The following is a 21,571-nucleotide window of genomic DNA, read 5'->3' as shown; positions in this document are numbered from 1 at the left end:
AAAACAACACAGACCTTTTTAGAGGAACATAAAGCTTTACTCTTCTTATTTAGAAAATAAGCAGATGTAGCTGTTTAACAGCAACTGTCTTATTCTGATTTTCTGAAACTATTCAATATCTCATGAAGACAATTTGATGCTGGCAATGTAATTTACCCACTATGTGCAATATTCATTGTGTCCGCTATATTACCATCGACTGGTCTAATTTTATGCAAGCGATTCATCAAATGGAAAAAGACCATAATACGTCTCGGCCAATGGCGCCCGAGCGTAGGTATGAAGGGCGGGGCTTCCCTTCGTGATTTGTGGGTGTGTGGAGTGTTGTCTTTTCCTCTCATTCGTTGCGACGTTTTATTAGAGTTGCAAGATGGCGACGGTGCATCTGAGAATCGGCGACCTGGTCTGGTGAGATATAATTTTCACGATAAAACACGCCACTCTTATTCGCGGCGGTCTACAGTAATTTAATGCACTTTGTTTTTATAGTTCGGCAATCACAAACCAATCATGATTTAAGAAATAACCAACACCGTCACTCGTTTAGTTTACGGACAACTCAAAACATTTTTTTATCCAAGCTGACTCAACATTCGCGGCTAGCTCTTTGCTAACGTTAGCGGAAAAAAACTAACAGATGATCATATAATGGCGTCGTTTTATTTAAATTCCGTGTTATGGGTTTTGGTCCTTTCTATTCCAATTTACTTTACATCCCCTTCAAGTTTCTATCGAGGTCGGCCTGGTTGTATAATGTACTCCGATTGAAAGAGGGTGTTCAAGCACAGTTGCCCAAACGGAAATCTAGGTTACACGAACGTGTTGACGTTCGAAGTGTTTTATGTATCACTTGCTTCATTAGGAACATTTGACGTTTTGCTCGTGGTTAAAATAGTGTTCTTATTCATGTAATATAATCATTTCGAAATATGGCAAGCAGCTTATAAAGCTGGCCTCGTAACACTTTTTGTGTGTTTATCGTTGGCAATCATCTACTAACGTGAGGGATTTGTACAGTAAGAGAACAAAGGGGGTGGGGGGGACAATTAAGCCTCCAATATTTTTTCCAAAAACATGACCATATAGTATTGCTAAGGTTAAACCCGTCCCACAATATACAACATGGGATACACATGTTGTTTTCATTTAGGTTTTATATCAGTGTTTCCCAACCTCTGTGCGCGGGCCGCTGTATTACTTGCCAAGACATACAGTGGTACCTGGACATACGAGTGGCCCGACATACGAGAAATTTGAGATACGAGTAAAATTTCGGGCAAATATTTATCTCGTTGGCAAGTGGTCGTGCGTTATCCTATTGTGAGGACATTTGTGTGCATCATTTTCGGAATATTTTGAAGGGAATACAAACTCAAACAACCCTCGATATTTACTGAAAGTCAGTGTGGAGGCGGGGCAAACAGAGCCAACCCGGCTGGGAGAAGAAAGGTATAAGAATGTAAAACAAAATTAGAATTAAGTTTAGTGTAAGGTTAGATTAAATTTATTTTGTGTGTCTGCATCGTAATCCAAGTTCATTTAAATTTGTTTGTTATCTTACAAGCGCGTTGCCGTGAAAAAAGTAAACCAACCCTCACCCCCTCTCTGTCCTTCTCTCTCTACCCTTTGCGAGATCCGTCTAATTTTAGTTCTATTAAACACATTTTAGTATACTATTAAACCACTAGTTATTTGATACTTTGTTAATAGATGGCGAATTAGAACAAATAAAATATTTTTTCCAATCCAATATCCTGTTTTTGCTGTTTTTTCAGAGGGTTGGAACAAATTAATTTGTTTTTAGTTCATTTCAATGGGAAACGTTCGTTTGAGTTACGAGAAAATCAACATTCGAGCTCAGTCCCGGAACGAATTAAGCTCGTATCTTGAGGTACCACTGTACATTATTTTATTCCGATAGAAAATTAGCATTGTTGCCGGATTTAACTTGAGGTATGAAAAAAATAAGTCTATATTGTTATATTTCAGGATTGAAATCGTAGTAGTGCAAGATCAATGTCGTTTTTTGCTTATTTTTAAACATAATGTGAACGGGAAGTTGTCTGCTTTCACAGGCGTCAACTTCCAAGTTTATGAGATGTAAAGTCTCTGTGACCGCAAAACTGCTTTTCACTTAATATTAAGAGATTGAAGTAATCTTGGGAGAAAAGGTTATAAAATTACGGGAATACATCGGTACGTTACTTCTTTTTACATAAAATACTGTCGGGAAAATTAGATATTAAAATACATTTTTGTGTTTCTTAGATTCCTTTTGATAAAACTTTGATGAGAATGACTTTATATTCTTAACAAGCAGGGGGCCCGGGTTTGCCGGTCGCCCCCTGCTTGTTTAGAACCAAAAGACAGTTGTTGCGCTATAAAAAATGTCTTTTGAAAATGGGTTAGATGAGAAAGGAAAATTTCAGTCACATGCATAGCACAGCAAACGTGTATATAATTATGTACAGGTATGATACAGAAGAAGTTCAGTACTTCAAATCAATCAAGCAAAATGTACAGATATGATATGAGAAGCAATTCAGCAGTTCAATTCAATCAAGTCAAAGTATCAAAATAAATCAAATTTGATATGGGACTTGAGCGGGGAAACAGCGCCATCGCTGTCCAAGCATGATTACTACCTGCCTCCACTACTTTGGGTTTTTATTGGCATCAGCAGACATCGTAACTGCAGAGCATCGGGTAAAGTTGGGTCCTTGAAAAGTAGATCTTTGAGCATTAAAGTTTGAGCACCACCGATTTTGAGGAATATGTCGAAAAGGAGGGCGGCCCGGTGGGGCGAGTGGTCAGCACGTTGGCCTCACAGCTCTGGGGTCCTGGGTTCAAATCGAAGTCACGTCCACCTGTGCGGAGTTTGCATGTTGGGGTTTTGTGGGTTGCGTGGGTTTCCTCCGGGTCTTCCGGTTTCCTCTCACATTCCAAAAACATGCATGGTAGGCTGATAGAACACTTTAATTTGCCCCTAGGTATGGGTGTGAGTGTGTATGGTGGTCCATCTCCTTGTGTCCTGCGATTGGCTGGCCACCGATTCAGGGTGTCCCCCGCGTTTGGCCCGGAGTCACCTGGGATAGGCTCCAAATTCGAAAATCAGCTGTGGTCCATCCCCAGAGGCGTAAATTTGCCAACTTTTAGTTAAAACCGCATTCAAATCGGACTTGTCTCCATTACACCCAGACCTCAAGGACACGCATACACACACACACCCACAAACATTCTCAGAAATAGTGGTATGTATAGATTGGAGGTAAGATCGGGCTGATGATTTCAACTGTTTAAATGCCTGCTCAGCGTCGAGGTGCCAGTCTTTTTGCTCTCGTATGAAAGCAAAGCGCCACATTGACTACATTCAACGAAACCAACGCAAGTTTCTGTCGAGAGCATGCGCTGGCTCTGCGGCTCCAATTGCAATTACATTACAGCGCCTTCTCTGTTTTATCCAAATTATTTATTTTTTAACAAGTATTCCTTATTTTAGTATCCAATAGGCGTTGGATACACAGAATCGGTTGGCAGCCGATCGCAAGGCACAATGAGACAAACAACCATTCACACTCATACCTATGGTCAATTTAAAGACTCTAAATTTTAGAGTCTTCAACCAGTCTACAATGCATGTTTTTGGGATGTGGGGGGGAAACCGGAGTACCCAAAGAAAACCCTCGAAGGCAAACTCCACACATTGTCAAATCCCGCCAGACAGAGATTGAACCCACGATCTCGGAGCTGTGAGGCGGACGTGCTAGCCAGTTGTCACAGGAACTTGTACATTCAAAAATTTATTCATTTATCACCCATACCACCCATCCTCGCAAGGATTGTGAGGTTGTCTTATTGGCATCTGTATCACATAAATAAACTTAAAAAAAATGTATATCATACATTGTGAGATCTGGATTTTTTTTCTTAGGTTATCTCTCTCATAGTGGACATGCACCTATGACGAACATTTCAGACCCCTCCATGATTTCTAAGTGGGAGAAATTGCAATATAGCAGGGTGTTCAAATACCTATTGAACTGACTAAGATTCATTCATTCATCTTCCATACTGCACATCCTTGTAAGGGTTGCGGGGGTTTCCGGAGCCTTTCCCGGCCGACTAGGGCAAAAGGCAGACTACACCATAGACTGGTCACCGGTCAGCCGTATGGCACACACAGAGACAGACAAACATTTGCATTCCCAATCAGTGCCACCGAACAGGAATCCATCCTATGCTTGCCCGCACCTAAGTCCGGCGTGTGAACCACTTTACCATCAGATGGCCTCGATTAAAATATAATTTTTCAGTCGAAGCATCAGATTGAAAATTAATAATTTCAGCAATTGTGTGCTTTCATTTTAATATATGAGACAGGAAATGCCTTTAGCTCGTATTTCTGCTGGCTAATTTGGTTTGTATTTGAAATTGAAAATTGTTATAACAAAGATACATGGCTTAATTGCCCCTTGGTCACATCGTGTCTGTTATTGTAAGACCCCACAACAACTATAATAGCTATTTGATGCCTGTACTGTAATTTTAAATGATACCTTTCTAAATACTTTGCATAATGATTATGTCTTAATTCCAGGGGGAAACTTGGCCGCTATCCACCATGGCCTGGAAAGGTAAAAAAATATTTAATTTTACCTATAAAAACATTGTTAGGAATTCAAGGAAGGATTTAGTCTTTTTTAGGATTTGTTTACAAATACTTTAAATCTGTTTGAAGATGAGTGTTAAAAACATGCACAGAGTGAGAACTTAAGTGCTGATTTTAAGTTAGAGCAAAAATCTCCTTTTCGACTTTGTTTTTCAGCTGACCCTACCACAATATAAACACTGCAACGCCATTGGCTTCCCAATTTCCTTATTTACTCTGTTGTCAAACTGAGCCCCCATGTTAGTCTCCAATCCCCCCAACACTATCTCAGCCCTCGTATGTGTTTGATGTTTGTCAGGTTTGCCATTAGAAATTAACGCACAAATAAAGAGGAAAAGACAGTTTTGACTGGTTTGTTTATAACAGACAATGGTGTTTTTTTTCTTTTTTTTCCCCTCCAGGTTGTTTTTTTTCCCTGACATGTTTCGGCATGTTACTTCCGCCTTAATCAGAGTGTTACACAGAAGGACCAAATAAATGTCAGGTTCACCATTAGACCTTGGGGAGTGTCGGTGGTGGAGGCAGGAGCCGCAGGTGCAGCTCCCAGCAGTCCAGGGCGTTCTGGCTCCTCTTTGTTTAGACTAGCCAAGGTTATAAGACGCGAAGCTTTTACTTCGTTGCAAGCAAATATGATGCTAATAATTTAATTTATTTGAAATATCACCCAAAGGGTCACTTTTTATTTACACAATTTTGATTGTTTACAATTAAAAAAAATCATGTTAAATAATTTTCCTGCCTTTGTCCATACAAAAAGAGAAGAAAAAAAAGAAAAACCCAACCGAAATTACATTTCGTGATCTTTTACCGTGATCTAAGACCGAGGGGACCGTCTGACCTTACTTTTTGATATGCATCTGGAAGTGTTTTGGCTTTTCATAGTGCAGTGATAGTCCAGATTAGGTTTGGTGCAAAACTCGACTTGAGTATGGTGATGCCTCTTGGGAAGGAACTATCCCTGCGTCTGTTTGTTTTGGCCTGTATGGTCCTGTAGTGCCTACCAGGGCAGTAGGTTGAACAGGTGGAAGCCAGGATGTGTATTGTCTTTTGTGATGTACTTTGCCCTTCCTAGGCCCTGGATATGTAGGTGGTGGACAGGGAAGGTAGGGGGCAGCTGGTGATCTTTTGAGCTTTGTTGATCACACTTTGAACTCTTTTCCTGTCTGGCTCTGTACAGCTTGAGTGCCACACTGGTATAGGTCAGCAAGCTCACAATGGCTGACTGGTAGACATTTATCAGCCGGTTGGTGTTGAGTTGCTCTTTGAGTACTCTCTAGAAATGTAGCTGCGCCTTCTTGACCAGTGCTGTGGTGTTTGCTGCACAGGAGAGGTCAGCAAATATATGGACCACCATGAATTTGAAAGACTCCGCTTGCTTGCGAGCTTCCTGAAGTTGCTCCTTGCTGCTCACTGGCTATAAGGCTTTTAATTATACACATTTTGAGCACACTCATCGGATATGATGCCTATAGCATCTGAGACCTGATGGGGCACGCTTATTTTAACCCCCTCCCCACTTTGAAGCGTTATTAAATGTTACAATTAGAAATTTTTCAAAATCTAATTTGGTGGCGTTAACACTAATTTTACAGAATCAAATCATTTATTGATGTTAACCACCATGGGAGACGCCCTTTAAATGATAGCAAATAAGAAATGCCCCTGTGTCTTGCATGTTTTTTTTTTTTTTTTCATTTTAGATTGTGAGCCCACCCAAAGATCTAAAAAAACCAAGGGGGAAAAAATGCCATTTCGTGAAATTCTTTGGAACTGAAGATCAGTAAGTATAAATTTGTTAATGATCGGGTTGAACTCACTATTCCCTCTTAAACTAATGAATATGATCACATCTGTTCCAGTGCATGGATCAAAGTGGAACAGTTGAAGCCATATCATGCCCACAAAGAGGAGATGATTAAGATAAATAAAGGCAAACGCTTCCAGCAGGCTGTAGATGCAGTGGAAGACTTCCTAAAAAAATCAAAGGGGAAAGAACAGGTCTGTGAAAACGTTTAAAAAAAACGGTGCAAAATGATCCTTCCATTTCATAACAGCAAAGCGAGAATAAGGCTGCGTGACGTAGTTAAAGACGTAGTTTATCCTGAAGGGGATCAAGCCACGAAAAAAAGTATTGTTGAGCATTTTATTAGGCACTGGTAAACATCGCTGGAAAAACAATCAGCATTTGGAACGTCCATACTTATTTGTCCTCAAATTTAATGTACCGTATTTACTTGAATATAAGACGCTTTTGTGGGACAAAAAAAGTTTTGACTGAATCGAGGGTACGGCTTAAAAAAACTGCAAATTGCCGGCGCCGCGACACATTGACCTCACTTCAAGGTGGCGCCCTTGCGTCGGTGTGTGACGTCAGGAGTTCGGACGATACTTTCATTTATTTCAAAATCGAGAAAGGATAAACAGAAAGTTTATTTTGACATCTATGAATGAATTTCAAGAAAAAAACGTGCGTAACTTGCATAAAACGTTCCCGTCACTGCTCGCTTGGGGTACGGCCATCTTACTGTAGGATCTCAGACTGGCCAAACCGGAGTACACTTGCTTGTCTGCTATTGCTCCCTAGGGGCGCCACCATGTTACCGTAGGTACGTGCTCTGACCATAGCGTTGTCACCACACCACAATAGTTAGGGCTGATCGAAGGTCTTGCGTCAAAATATAAACCTTGATACCTGCGTAATGTGTATTCTATTATTGCGCCCAGAGACTTGGTGAACACTGCTTATAGCGCTATGGGCATATATCCTGGTTGTGCTTACGTTACTTCCTTTTTGAATTTGTCTACGTGCAAACAACACCCTCTTTCGGAACACAGAAAGGAAACGATTGTACATTTGTGATTATGAAATAAAACAAAATTCCACAGATTTTTTAAAAAATATTTATTTTATGTTCTATTGTAGTAATATGAACCATCGAAAAAATCGATATATTTCGACATTAGAAGCAATTTGGCCGCCACATCTTAAACTTCTGGTAATTCTTTTTTAATTTGTCATTTAAAAGCATCAGGTTCTCATCAAGATACACTTATTTCTTTTTTCAAATTGAATAATTTGATATTTTGCATTTACAAAGACCGGCATAATAACTTCCTTATGATATTGACCCTAATAATGCGTTTTTGATTCATACATTATCTCAGAAATACCACGTGATGATTTTTCATAAGAATTTCCCTTCAAAGTAACACATTTGTACTCCTTATTAAAACCATGAATATGGAGTCAAAAATTTCAAGGCAACTTTCAGGGTGCGGCTTATACGCGTCTGTTAGCTTAAAGACAACTGCCCTTCACCGATCTCATGTACAGTGGTACCTCGTCATACGACCGTTCGTCATACGGAATGCTCGTCTTACGGGGGAAATTTCGATCGAATAATTCGCCCGTGATGCGGTCAAAATTTCGTTATGCGACCAAGCCAGGTGGCCATGGCATTTTTTTTTGCATATCTTTCGTGTACGTATAACAATATTTACGAGCACCGGATGAGCTATTCAGACCAGGAAACGCACAACGCCCATGCGCGGGGAAAAGAGGGCTTTCTGGGTAATGAAGTATACTCGTGCTCGCAACAGCATCCCCGGGGATGCGAACACAGATGCTACAAGCTAAAAGGAGCCGCTAGCCAGCGCCCCCGAAGCTACCATGAGCAGCGGGGCGATCGCTGATAAAAGACTCTGCTCGTTGGCTGCTCATAAGAACATCGGGGGCACTGGCTCGCAACAGCATCCCCGGTAGAAACTCTATCATAGTCGCCGTTCGAGGGGATGCAAACACAGATGCTACAAGCTAAAAGGAGCCGCTAGCCAGCGCCCCTGTAGCTCGCATGAGCAGCGGGGCGATCGCTGATAAGACTGCTTGCTGCTCGTTGGCAAGTGGTCGTGCGTTCTCCGATTGTGAGGACATTTGTGTGCATCATTTTCGGAATATTTTGAAGGGAATAGTACGACAGCAAACAGCCCATGGATAGCGAACGTGAGGGTGGAGTGTTTGTTCTGTTTACGAGTGCGTCGTGTTGAAAACAAACCGAAGCCCCCCGCCCCTTTTGTGCGTCTCTCTCTCCCCTCGGCGAAATCCGCCCAATTTTAGTTAGATTAAACACTTTATTTCTATTAAACCACTCGTTATTTATTACTTTGTCAATATATGGCGAATTATAAGAAATAAAACATTTTTTTCAATCCAATATCCTGTTTTTGGTGTTTTTTTCAGAGAGTTGGAACGAATTAATTTGTTTCCCATTCATTTCAATGGGAAACTTTACCTCGAGTTACGAGAAACTTGTCATACGAGCTCAGTCCCGGAACGGATTAAGATCGTATGTCGAGGTACCACTGTATTGAATTATGTCGGTATAAATGGCACATACTGCACATACAATCACACAGATCACACAGAATCTGGTTCCTAAGGTATCAAAACTATGATTGAACAGATGGAATTGTTTACCAAGCAAAAAATTGAAATGACTAAAAACACTGTTCTAGTTCCTTTTAAAGTAGCCACTCTTTTCTCTGATGACTGCTTTTCGTGATATGTCATTTTCTTGATGAACTTTAAGTAGGCGTAACCAGAAATTATTTTCACTTCACGGCTATGTTTCATCAATGTTAATTAGTGAACTTTCTTGCTTTATCAATGGGGTTGCGTTGCATTGAAAACGGTGTGTCCAAACTTGTGGCTTGTTTTGTGTATGTATATCTATGGGGTGAAAAGTCTATTGAATTTTCTTTGAAATTAACATAAGAAAACACACCTTGCTATATCTTTTGCTGCTGTCTGTGTTTGGGACTATCAACAATCTGCACAATCTGGGTTAACAATAGGTGGCACAAATCACAGCAAATACTTTAATGTGAACCTCACTCCTCCCCCAGAACTTTGAGGGTAAAGGAGACTCCAAAGGAAAGAAGACTCCTAAAAAACCGCTTAAAATATTGGATGAGGATGATGAGGATCTCAGTGCCTTGAGGGACCCCTCTGAGAAGGTCAGTAAGACACGAACAAACAAGGAAAACAAATGTGTGCAGTTGTATATTCATCAAGGAGCCACACTGAGCATTAGACCACATATAAACATGCATTGTGCAGGCCTCACCAAATAGCCCTCTTCTTCAAATCTGAAAATAATCATCTGCTAGGACATCCGTATGTAATGCAGGGAACAGAAATATGCAGCAGTTATGCTAATTAGAATTTAAGCCTTCGCCCTTTCTAATATTTGCTCTCCTTTCTAGAAGACAAGATTATTTTTCTTTTTTAAGACCTCCACTAATGGGCACTACAAGGCATCTGCAAAACAATAAAAATTGGTACTGTGATCCTTCTTCACTTTTGCGGCTTCACTACATCGCAGATTTTTGCTAAGGTGTATATATATAAAAGTTATTAAAAATGTCTAAATCTACGCTAAAACTTGTAACCGGAAGACAAGAAAAATGGAGGAAGTCTGGGCAGCGCTTCATTTCTCAACGCCGAAGAAGGAATCTACAATAAAGGGAGAATGGTTGCCCTAAATATCATTTAATATAGTGCCTAGAGGCATTCGTCTTGCCATTTCCTCTTTTGTTGCGAGTGAATTTTGCCTTTATTTGTTGTCTGCGTTAAAAATGCCTCCTAAATATTGACGTTACTTGATATGCTAAAGGAGTAGCACGCCATTGTGGCATAAAAGAATTCAGCTGGTAGTAACCATTTTAATGTTAAAAGGTTAAAAGTCAGACATGGGAAGTGAAGGCTGGAGATACATGCGTTTTGTGGCGATCTGTTTGCTGCAAAAATAAATTCTCGTGAGGTGAAGAGGTCTGAGGTGTAGCGGCTGGTCTCTCCGCCCAAGTTGCAATGCTGCACATTGCAGCAACCGTTATTCTCTGCTGCTGCTTTCCTTGGCCACCGGCGCTGATGTGCCGTTGTTCATCGCCCGAAGCTCGTATCTTCCGAGGTGCGAAACTGCAAATTCTCGTGTGTACAAAGACACCCTTACACCAGGGAATATAAAAATGAACCAGCATTATGATGGATTCATGCCATAGATACGGCCGTGAAGCTGGCATGACACGAGGTTGTCAACACACTGCAGGGCGCCACTCGGAAGGAGACTGATGATGTTGCTGCCATTGAGTTTGGCAATTGTCTTGACTGTCAAGACCACAACAAAAGCAATATTTGTACAAGAAACATGCCTCTCAAATTTGACAGAGGACTTGGACTTAAGATCCAAGAACCTGTTTTTTAATTATTTAAATCAAGCAGAGAGGAACTATTTTCAGTGAGTACGGTACTTAAAGTAGTTACATTTTTAAAATTTATAGATTATATTTAGATATTAATAAATGATAGTCTTCATATGCCTGGAACTGGGATATTGGATGAATATACTTCTTGATAATTATACTTCTGTACTTGTATTTTCGCATAGGCGTGAAAACATGCAGTATGGTACGTGGTAATAATGGGGGTAATCTTACTTCGCGGTTTTTCGATTATCACGGCCATGTCTGGTCTACATTATCTGCGAAAAACGAAGGATTATTGAATAGAAGTTACTTAAGCCCTGGTCAGACTGGCAGCCAAAATCCAATTTTTAGGCCATCCAGATTGAAAGTGGCAGTCACAGAGCACAGAAATACGATTTCTGCAAGACTGATTGAAGCCACACTTGGAAAGGCGTTTCATATCGGATATGGAAAAGATTCTTCTCAATCAGAAGGCTGTGTGCGCTCGTGGAGCATGCTGAAGGGCGTGAAAGAAACGCGTTTCCTTGTCAGTCTGTGGGTAGCATGTATTGAAACAAGACAAAATATGAAGGTATTTATTTTGTCTGTGATGAAAGAAACGAGCTATAGACGGACATGGTTACTGCAAGACCGATTGAAGCTACATTTGGAAAGGAGTTTAATATCGCATATGAAAAAGATTCTTCTCAATCTGAAGACTGTGCGGCTAAGAGCACTTATGGAGCACGCGGAAGGGTGAGGAAGAAACGCATTTCCTTGTCAGTCTGGGTAGCAAGTATCGAAACAAGACAGAATATGAAAATATTTCGTCTGATGAAATAAACAAGATATAGACGCAGAGCTACCAAATACTAAGAATCGTCCGTAGTTTACTACGCCAGTTTGTAGCAAATTACGAAATTCGCATTTTCTATGAAAACTACGGAATAAAAAAAAAAATCAAGCAATGTCTGACGCGATCGGCTTTTCGAAACGTTACGTTTGCTTTTAATAACTTTTCCAGTTAAAATTTGCCGATTGAGGATGGCACAAATTGAAACTACATCCACGTGACCTAAACTAAACAGATGTGACATCCGTTTAGGTCACGTGGATGTAGATTCGATAGATTTTTAAGCAAAATAGACGTACCGTAGCCATGGCTTCCAAGCGAAGACGAGAGAACTGTGATACTGATATTTTGCCATTGGAAAAAAAATACAACTGCAGCCTGCAAAAGTTCAAAATGGAATACAGTATTATATATCCGTGTTTGGCGCAACACAACGTAAGTGTAGCAGAGATGAAAATGGGCGATTTTTTTTGTGGAGCATAACATGCCGCTGAGTGATCATTGTGTCCTCTATTCAAGGCCATGTTTCCGGATTCAAAAATTGTGGAAGACTGCATCCGCCCGCACAAAGACCAAAACCTTAATATTGCAAAAAGCGGAGAGAATATTTCAAGTCGTATTGCTGCTAATGCAAGAGGATTGTTCACACACACAACAACTCGGATAAGTTTTTTCCCGTAGTGTTGTGACATTTCAGTGGAAACCAGAAAATCTCAACATCACTTATCTGTTCCGGTGGTTACAGAAGCGTCTGCAAATGGCCGTAACATTTTTAACACTAAGTGCAGAGTTGCTGAAATATGATCTCAGTTGGGAAAATTGTGTTGCACTAGGCAGTGATAATGCTCCTGTAATGTCAGGTGTGAAAGCCGGGGTCTTCAGCTATATCAAAGAAGAGAATGACCGCATCTTCTTTGCGGGCTGTATTTGCCATTTGTTTCACATAGCCGCCAAAATTACAACAAATGTCCTACCAGTTGACTTCGACGATGTGCTTGTGGATATTTATTACAATCTTAAGAATAGTGCAAGACGTCAGACGGAGTTAAAGATTGAAGCGGAGTTGTGTGGGGACGCAAGCTTGAAGGTCCTGAAATACGTTGCCACGAGGTGGCTTTCAATGAAGCAATGTATTGACCATGTCCTTGTATTGAGGAAGTCCTTAAAGTCATTTTTTAAGGAGGCGAAGAAGAAATCTCCACTACAGAAGAAATCTGACACTACAGTCGGAAGCACCCCTAATCCACAAGCTCAGAAGACTGATGAAATACTTCTACCTGAAACTGATGTTAAAGTTCATGAAAACTGTGGCTTTGCGTGACAAAGACTTGTTGGAAGTGAAAGTGGATTATGAGAAGATTAGTATTCCATTTGAAAAAAATGATGAAGCACTTTGTATTGGTGAGAACGTTCGTCAGTACATGCAAGAGCAAGAAATGCCTGAAAAAAATGACTGCCATCCGCACAAGTGTGAGAAAGTTTTATAAAACTGCAGTGAAATATCAAAAAGAAAAAATTCCAATGAAGGACTAATTGCTCAAACATGCTGAAGTAGCTGATTTCAGCATCATCAAAAAAAGTTCTTTCACAAGTGTAAGGTACTTCATCAACAGATCCCCATGCATGAAGCCTGACTGTGAGGTTGATGCCTTGGAAGAAGAATTCAGCTGCCTGCAAGTTGAGGAGCTAGGAGACATTACAGTACAGGAGAGAGCAGATGTGCAATGGGGACTAGTAGGAGAAATAAAAGACAGCTCTGGAAACCCAAAATATGCTAACAAAGTATCACATTTGTACTCCCTATTAAAACCATGAATATTGAATCAGGGGCCATCTTATACGAGAGAAATTGTAACATTCAACGATTTTAAGGCAATTTTAAGTGTACGGCTTAGACGCGGAGGCTAATATGCGAGAAAATATGGTAATGAAATTAAGAATGGCAACAACAAAAGTGGGACAGGGGACAAACTGCCCCTTTTATGAATTATTTGACGGAATTCTTTGGGATAAGCCGCAGCGTTCACTCTACGGAGGCGGCAAGGAGGTGCCTATAAACAATGGCAATGTCACTGTTAACTTGTATAATTGCCTTATCCTGCATAATATAATTGTATAGTAACGTTGGTTCCCTACCATGTCAAACAATACGCATGCTAGATGACGCCTTTGTTGTCACAATAACTTGTCAGGTGGCTCAATAATGTCACCTAGTCTGAGCATGTACAATTCTGATTTGGACACAAAAAAAGTCTGAACAGCTAGCCCTAAAAATCAGGTCTTAAGACGAAACACATTGTAATCGGATAAGCCTGCAGTCTAAATGCAGTTGAGACTAAGGAGCCATCTATCCAATTGTGAAAGCGCTTAAAAAGGGTGATCGCTCTTGAGGGCGGAATACTTCTACTATTCAGTAACTTGACATTTTACAAGGCCACCACGTATCACTTTTTAACAAACTCAAGATACGTTATGTTATTAATATAACATTGTCTTCAAATTGCAATTGCAGCCTCCTATATTGGTGAAAGTGAAACAAAAGACATGGTTCTTTCATCAGATGAAATACTTTCATATTCTGTCTTGTTTCAATATAAAATTGACGGAATTGCTCAGTAAATTCTGAAAGCTTGTATTCACATTGTCGTCCATTTTTTTACGGGTAGGGGTGTCAAACCGGTGTGAACAATACTAATGAAAATATGTTGGAAATAATTCATAAACATTCAATAACTTCGAATTAGAGGAAGCACACAGAGTCGGCCATGATGAGTTTTATCTAGCTTCAGCTGAAGGAGGGAGTCAGAGCAGCCAGCGCCAGGAGCGCGTCTAACCTCCAGCCTGACCAGTTTGAACTCCCTGCATCCCCCCAACAGGTCGACCAGTTTTATTGACAAAGGTCATGTGACATAGGTACAAACTTTAGGTGGGAAAATGTGAACAAAGAAATGGGTGTGTCATGGTAGATGACGCGCCCCTAACTCATAGGTGTCACGGACGGAAATTTCCGCTAGGTCATGCAAAATTCTATTCTAGTGACTACACTAAATAAACCTATTGACTAACAAAAAGCATAAGAATACATTCCATACTCCACAAAATACATCTGTAATTCTATAGCTGAAGATGGGTGTAAGTAACTGGAGTAAGGTTTTTTGGGGGAAAGGGGTACAGTTGTGTATTACAAGTAGTTTTCACATTTATTTGGGTTGTCTTATCAATTTCATAAAACTGTTAAAAAGGTAATTTTTCTACAAAATGACCAAAAAATGCTATACAAGCTTCATGCTGTTAATTTGGAGATTTATTTGTAGTTACATTTATACATATTGTTTATTCAATAGTTACATTAGCATATATATGCGCAAAAACACGCGTATATATAAACACAGTAATACCTTGACATACGAGTGCCCCAACATGAGAGAAATTTGAGATACGAGCATACAAGACAGCCAGGTGCCTGAGGCGCGAGAGGCTGCTTATGATAACAGCGCACTGTCTTTCTTGCTGCATCTCCCTCGTGTAAAGATATCTATGAGCACTGGGCAGAGCGTTGCATTTTTTCCGTGTTTTTTCACGTTAGTCAGTGCAGAATGAAGGGGAAAAACAATGGATACAAAGCAAGCAAGTGCAATGAAGGGCAGTGCAAAGAAAAGGCGCATTGATGACGATCAATATTATGCACGAAATAATCGAACAAAGTGGTGTTCGCCTGACGGAGCTGGCTCGCCAATACGAGATGAGCACCCGGACAAGTTGGCGTGGTTGTGCGTTATCCTACTGTGAGGACATTTGTGTGTGTCATTTTTGTAATATTTAGGAGGTGAGACAAAAGCATACAACCCTAGATAGGTTCCTTTGAAAAGCTCCAGCTAAAAGTGAAGGTGGAGGCGAGGCAAAAAGAGCCAAGTCGAAAGAAGAAAAGTAAAATAATTAAAACAGAATTAGAATTAAGTTTAGTGTAAGGTAAGATTAAAATTTATATTAAGTATTTGTATCGTAATCTAAATTCATTTAAGTTATTTTTATGATTGTTATGTTGTGAGAGAGTTGCCGTCCCAAACCGCGCGCTCTCTCTCTCTCTCTCTCTCTCTCTCTCTCTCTCTCTCTCTCTCTCTCTCTCTCTCTCTCTCTCTCTCTCTCTCTCTCTCTCTCGCTGTCTGGTGCTCTCGACGCTGCGATCATTGGGCACGACCCAAAAAACTGTGTACTCTGGGGAAGGCATTAAAGCAGTGGTTCTTAACTTTGTTGGAGCTACCGAACCCCAATATTTTCATATGTGCGTTCACCGGACCCTACTGTAGTGTAAAATATAATATGATTTACAGTCATACGACCGCTCGTCATACAATATTCTCGTCTTAAGACGAAAATTTCGATCGAATAATTCGCCCGAGATGCGATCAAAATTCCGTGATGCGACCCAGCCAGGTAGGTGGCCATGGCACTGTCTTTTTTGCATCTCTTTTGTGTATAACAATATCTATGTGCACCGAATTATTTCTTCAGACGAGTTGCGACCAGGAAACGCACAACGCGCATGCGCGGAAAAAAAGAGGGCTTTCTGGGTAACGAAGTATACTCTTGCACACAAGGACGATAGGGAATGGCACTCTTTCTCAGAATAAAACTTCATTACCCACAATCAATACGTGGGTAAGCTCAGCTGTTGCATTTCCTGTTATTATTATCTAATACGAGGAGTATTATATCACTTCTCATTCGCTGCTCATAAGAACATCAGGGGCACTGGCTCGCAACTCCCCGCAATAGCATACCCGGTAGCAACTCTCTCATAGGCGCCGTTCAAAGCGGTTGCGACCAGAAAAGGGAGCCGCGAACCAGCGCCCCTGATGCTCCCATGAGCAGCGGAGCGATCGCTGATAAAAGACTGCTTCTCGTTGGCAAGTGGTCGTGCGTTATCCGATTGTGAGGACATTTGTGTGCATCATATTCGGAATATTTTGAAGGGAATAGTACAACAGCAAACAGCCCATCGATAGCGCACGCGAGGGTGGAGGCGTGGCAAACAACTAACCTGAAGAGAACGAAGGTTAAAAAAAAATAGAATTCAGTTTTGTGTAAAGTTACATTAAACGTATGTTTGAGTGTGTCTGTATATATTAATCCAAGTTAATTTAAATTTGTTTGTTCCGTTTACGAGTGTGTTGTCGTGGGGGGAAAAAAACAGAGTAATATCCTGGTTTTTGGTGTTTTTTCAGAGGGTGGGAACAAATTAATTTTATTTACCGTATTTTCATACCTACAGGGTATGAAAACTCTAAAATTTTCTCTAAAATGTTCAATGCGCCCAATTAGTCGGTGTGTTTTGTCTGTGGACTAAACTCAATTCTTGTATGGCCCTGACCGCTTGAGTGGCTGGTTTTATTTCTTTTCGGCACGCTACTTATTGCGATCAACCCAGCGGACGTTCACCCTAAAAATAGCCTCCCCGCGCATTCCAAGCATTACGGTAAATCCATTCAAAACATCCCAGGGGAGTGGTTAGACATTTGACTTCAGTGTGCTTGCAGCGCTTTTAACCCTAAAAAAACACTCTCATACAGAGGAAATGCCTGGCGTGAATGACAACACAATGCAGGTGTGAACGCTTGGAAAATGGACTGAAGCCATGGATTGAACACAATTTAACAGCTTTGCTAACGGATAACCAACATTGTAATTCAGGCAGGCAGCGTCGCACAAGTTACGTTACGTGATTTGGAATGAATTGTTGATGCAGATATAACAGCGAGGAGAATCAAAGGCTTGGAGTGATGCATGTCGAGAGTTACAATGGATTGTGGATGACTGGGCTCAAGTGTCGGCCAGCACTGTTCGTGCTTTTGCCAAAGCTGGAATCAAGTTCCCGGACTACACAATTCTTACTGACAGTGTAGCCTAACATGTTAAACGTCGAACTGTTTATATCAGTGTACCTCTGACCTCAATAAAGCATTATCAAACTTAGTTTTGCTCTTGCTGTCTTTAATATACACGCTAGTGCCAAGCCTAACATACGATAGTGGATAGCATAACATACGCTAGTGGATAGCATAACATACGCTAGCAAATAGCATAACATAGGTACGCTAGCGAATAGCATAACATATGCTAGCAAATAGCATAGCATAGGTACGCTAGCGAATAGCATAACATATGCTAGCAGTTAGCATAACATAGATACACTAGCGGCTAGCATAACATACGCTACCCTAGTGTCATGCTAGCGCCTTATCGGACGAGGTGTTCAATGTATTGACAAAAAACTGAAAATTTACCCGCAAATGAGACTGCGCCCTATCACGGTGCGTTTTATAGGTGTGAAAATACGGTAGTTTATTTCTGTGGGAAAGGTTGATTTGAGATACTAGTAAATCGACATACGAGCTCAGTCCCGATGCGTCCAATGTATTGACAAAAAACTGAAACTATACCCGCAAATGAGACTGCGCCCTATCACGGTGCGTTATATAGTTGTGAAAATACGGTAGTTATTTTTGTGGGAAAGGTTGATTTGAGATACTAGTAAATCAACATACGAGCTCAGTCCCAGAATGTATTAAGCTCGCATGTCAAGGTATTACTGTATTACATTTGTGTCCCTCACTCAAGAGGTAATATGAACATTTAAATGTTTGTCTTCAAATTTGTCCGGGTTCAGACGCATATAAAATTGGTACCTCAGGTAGATCTCTGCAAATTCACCCTTTGTTTTAAAGGTGAATGTGTGTCTCTCTCCCTTTTAAAGGACTTAACTGATTCTGACCCCGAGCCGTCAACTATTGAGAGGCTGGGGGCTGTACCTGGATTCAAATGGGAAAGCAGTGTAGGTGAACCCATACCTACTTCTGACCAAGCTTGCCTTGCCTTGCCCTTCCTCTAACTTAACTTAACTCTTGGCTTTAATGACCAACAATGCAGTCCTTTCCCTTCTGATCTTTTGGTGTTTTCCCTTAACCACTGATTCTGTTTTATTGTCGTTTTGCTTTGGACAAATTTCATTGCCAGTGCTTTAAATTGTTAGTCTGTTTCAGTTGATCCAAAAAAATATTTTTTATCTAACTACCAAGTGTTTCTCTCTTCAGCATGGTCTGTAACTCTCTTTTGGGCTTTAGCTGAACCTAATGTGTTGCATCAGCAGTTTAATTTTTTTATTATATTTTTTGTTTGAGACGTACCGAGCTAAAACTGTACCAGAGTCATATTTGATAGTTTGATATTTTCAAATTCCTCCCAAACTGGCACATAAAATCATAAATTGTACCATAACAAGGTTTAAATCGTAATATTATGATATTAAAGTGATTTTGTTGCTTATTTTTATGTAAAGTAAACCGGAAGCTCTTTGGTTTTCCGGGCTTCAATTTTAAGTCTGTAAGAGCACAAAACGGCTCTTCTCTTAATGTTAGGTGGTTGAAGTAATATAGGTAGGAAAAAAAGTCGTAATATTACGAGATTTAAGTCATTTTCCTGTTTTTATGGTACGTGGGCCAGGAGCTGTTTGGTTTCAGGGGCATCAACTTTTGGCGACGTAAAGTCTCTGAGAGCACATGACTTTTTGCGTAATATTGGGAGAAAAAGTCAAAAATTAAAGTAAGTTTAAAAAACGTTGCATTAATTATTTTAACATCAGTCAAACTGAAAGCTGTTCAGGGTCTGCGGACATCAACTTTGATGGCATTAGATCGGTGTGGAAAAAAATAGATTTTGGAATAATTTGGGGGGATTATTTGATTGCTGTTAATAAAACTTTGATGAGAACAACTTTATAATGTTAATATAGGTGACCGTTTTAAATTAGAAGATTTTCAGATAGTGGTGTGCCTTGAGATATTTTCAATGCAAAGTGTGCCGCAGCTCAAAAAAGGTTGGGAAACACGGTTCTGATATATTATGGATTTTGATTTGAACTGCAGGATCCTTCCATCAGTGTCACGTAAAGTTTTTAGAGAGCCACTTTCACTTACAAGTATCGTAGTAAAGTTGTGAAATTATAATGAATATACAGAATAAAAAATATATAATTTTAAATATTTAAAGACTTTTTCCGTGTACCGTATTTTCACGCCTATAAGGCGTGCATAAAAGTCAAACATTTTCTCCAAAATAGACAGGGCGCCTTATAATGCAAGAGCGCCTTTTGTGAGCGCCGCCAAGCGGCGCCGAGCGGGAGCGGGGGCGCCGAGCGGCGGTGAGCCGAGCGGGAGCGCTCGCGGGGGCGCTGAGCGGCTGGCGATAGCACTGGCTACCGGAAGCAGCTTATTTCCGGGTTCCGGTGCGCAGTGACTGCTGGGAAATATAGTTCTTCCTCGCTACACCCACACGCTAAAAACATGTTTTAAAAAGGCAACGGAAGCAAAACTGAGTTCGGTTGTACTTTATTTAGACATTTTACAATTTACTCAAGTCATCACCTTCAAATCCCTCAAACTCCTCATCTTCTGTGTCAGAATTAAACAATTACCCAAACGAGCCTTCCAAATAGCCCCCCCCCCCTCCTCATTCTCAGAGTCACCGTCATTTCCATGTGGCTCCTTAGAAATTATGCCGGCTTTGGCAAAAGCTCGAACAACCGTGCAAGCAGACACGTTCGGCCAGGCGGCAACGATCCATTGACAAATCATAGCGTAAGAAGCCCGGCGCTGCCTGCCACTTTTCGTGAAGCTGTGTTCGCCAGCGATCATCCACTGCTCCCACGCCGCTCGTAAATTTGATTTGAAAGCCCGGTTGATGCCGATGTCCAGCGGCTGTAATTCTTTGGTCAAGCCTCCGGGAATGACGGCAAGCTCTGAGTTCATTTTCATGATCTGGTTTTTAACCGTTGCTGTGAGATGAGCACGCATGGAGTCGCAAATCAAAACAGACGGCGAGCCGTCATATACGTCACGAGCGCCGCCGAGACTGGTTACGTGACGTATACTTGGAGCTTGCCGTCATTCCCGGAGGCTTGACCGAAGAATTACAGCCGCTGGACATCGGCATCAACCGGGCTTTCAAATCAAAGTTACGAGCGGCGTGGGAGCAGTGGATGATCGCTGGCGAACACAGCTTCACAAAAAGTGGCAGGCAGTGCCGGGCTTCTTACGCTACGATTTGTTATACAGAAATAGCACTCGTTACTGACACTGCGGCGTAAGAAACGATGCGCTAAATAGGCGTGAAAATACGGTACATAAATGTTAAATGTTTTTTAACTAGTTGCTATTAACGATAATATATGTGAACTTTATTTGGTCCTTACATTTCAAGGACCCTATATTTGCTCTGCTCATTCTAGGTTGCTGCAAATGCTAATAAAGCAATGCTGGATATTTTCATATGGATTGCTAATGAAATTTGTCTCTAGAGACAGAAAAGCCCAAATCTATATCATACTTAGTTCATTGCTGCGATCAGCAAGAGCAGGGTTGCTCACACTTTTTGTTCTGAGATCTCCTTTTCAAGGAGCCAACCTTCCTGTGGGGGTTGGACCTTCCTCACTTAGGTCCCCGGAGTGGCAGCTCAGATGCTGATTACCATCAAAGGGAGTCGAAATGAAAGTGTTCCACATTAAAGGGAAGACTTAACAAGCAGCTGTGATGCAGGTCGTAAATATTAGCTCAGGCGCTAATCACCACGCTTAGTTCCTGATGAAACCTTGACAGTTTTAATTGAGTCAGATATGAATGTTTAAGTTAAGTGTGAGTATTGTGGTGGGCCCATTATGATGTTGTGGTACATACAAGACAATGTTCAGGCCCGAAGGAAACTAACAGACTAGATCAAATCTTACTCTAAGACAATTTACCAGTAGCACCTTGGTG

General features: G+C 40.9%; 1 protein-coding gene across 2 annotated transcripts in view; it reads left to right on the top strand.

The window, feature by feature from the left end:
- Positions 1-285: 285 nt before the first annotated feature.
- glyr1 (glyoxylate reductase 1 homolog (Arabidopsis)) overlaps positions 286-21,571 on the top strand; it is a 38,772-nt gene continuing 17,486 nt past the window's right edge. The window contains exons 1-6 of one of the 2 annotated variants that reach the window (XM_077618182.1): positions 286-408; positions 4,598-4,634; positions 6,370-6,449; positions 6,529-6,667; positions 9,572-9,682; positions 18,517-18,594. In XM_077618182.1, the coding sequence (XP_077474308.1) occupies positions 371-408; positions 4,598-4,634; positions 6,370-6,449; positions 6,529-6,667; positions 9,572-9,682; positions 18,517-18,594 (483 nt within the window). In that variant the 5' untranslated portion in view covers positions 286-370. The remainder of the gene's footprint in view (positions 409-4,597; positions 4,635-6,369; positions 6,450-6,528; positions 6,668-9,571; positions 9,683-18,516; positions 18,595-21,571) is intronic. The other variant, XM_077618183.1, reaches the window with a different exon arrangement.

This window comes from Stigmatopora argus, chromosome 14, assembly GCF_051989625.1.
Source record: "Stigmatopora argus isolate UIUO_Sarg chromosome 14, RoL_Sarg_1.0, whole genome shotgun sequence".
NCBI classification, from domain to species: Eukaryota; Metazoa; Chordata; class Actinopteri; order Syngnathiformes; family Syngnathidae; genus Stigmatopora; species Stigmatopora argus.
Note: the sequence above shows the minus strand (reverse complement) of the source record. Positions and strands in the feature narration are given on the sequence as shown.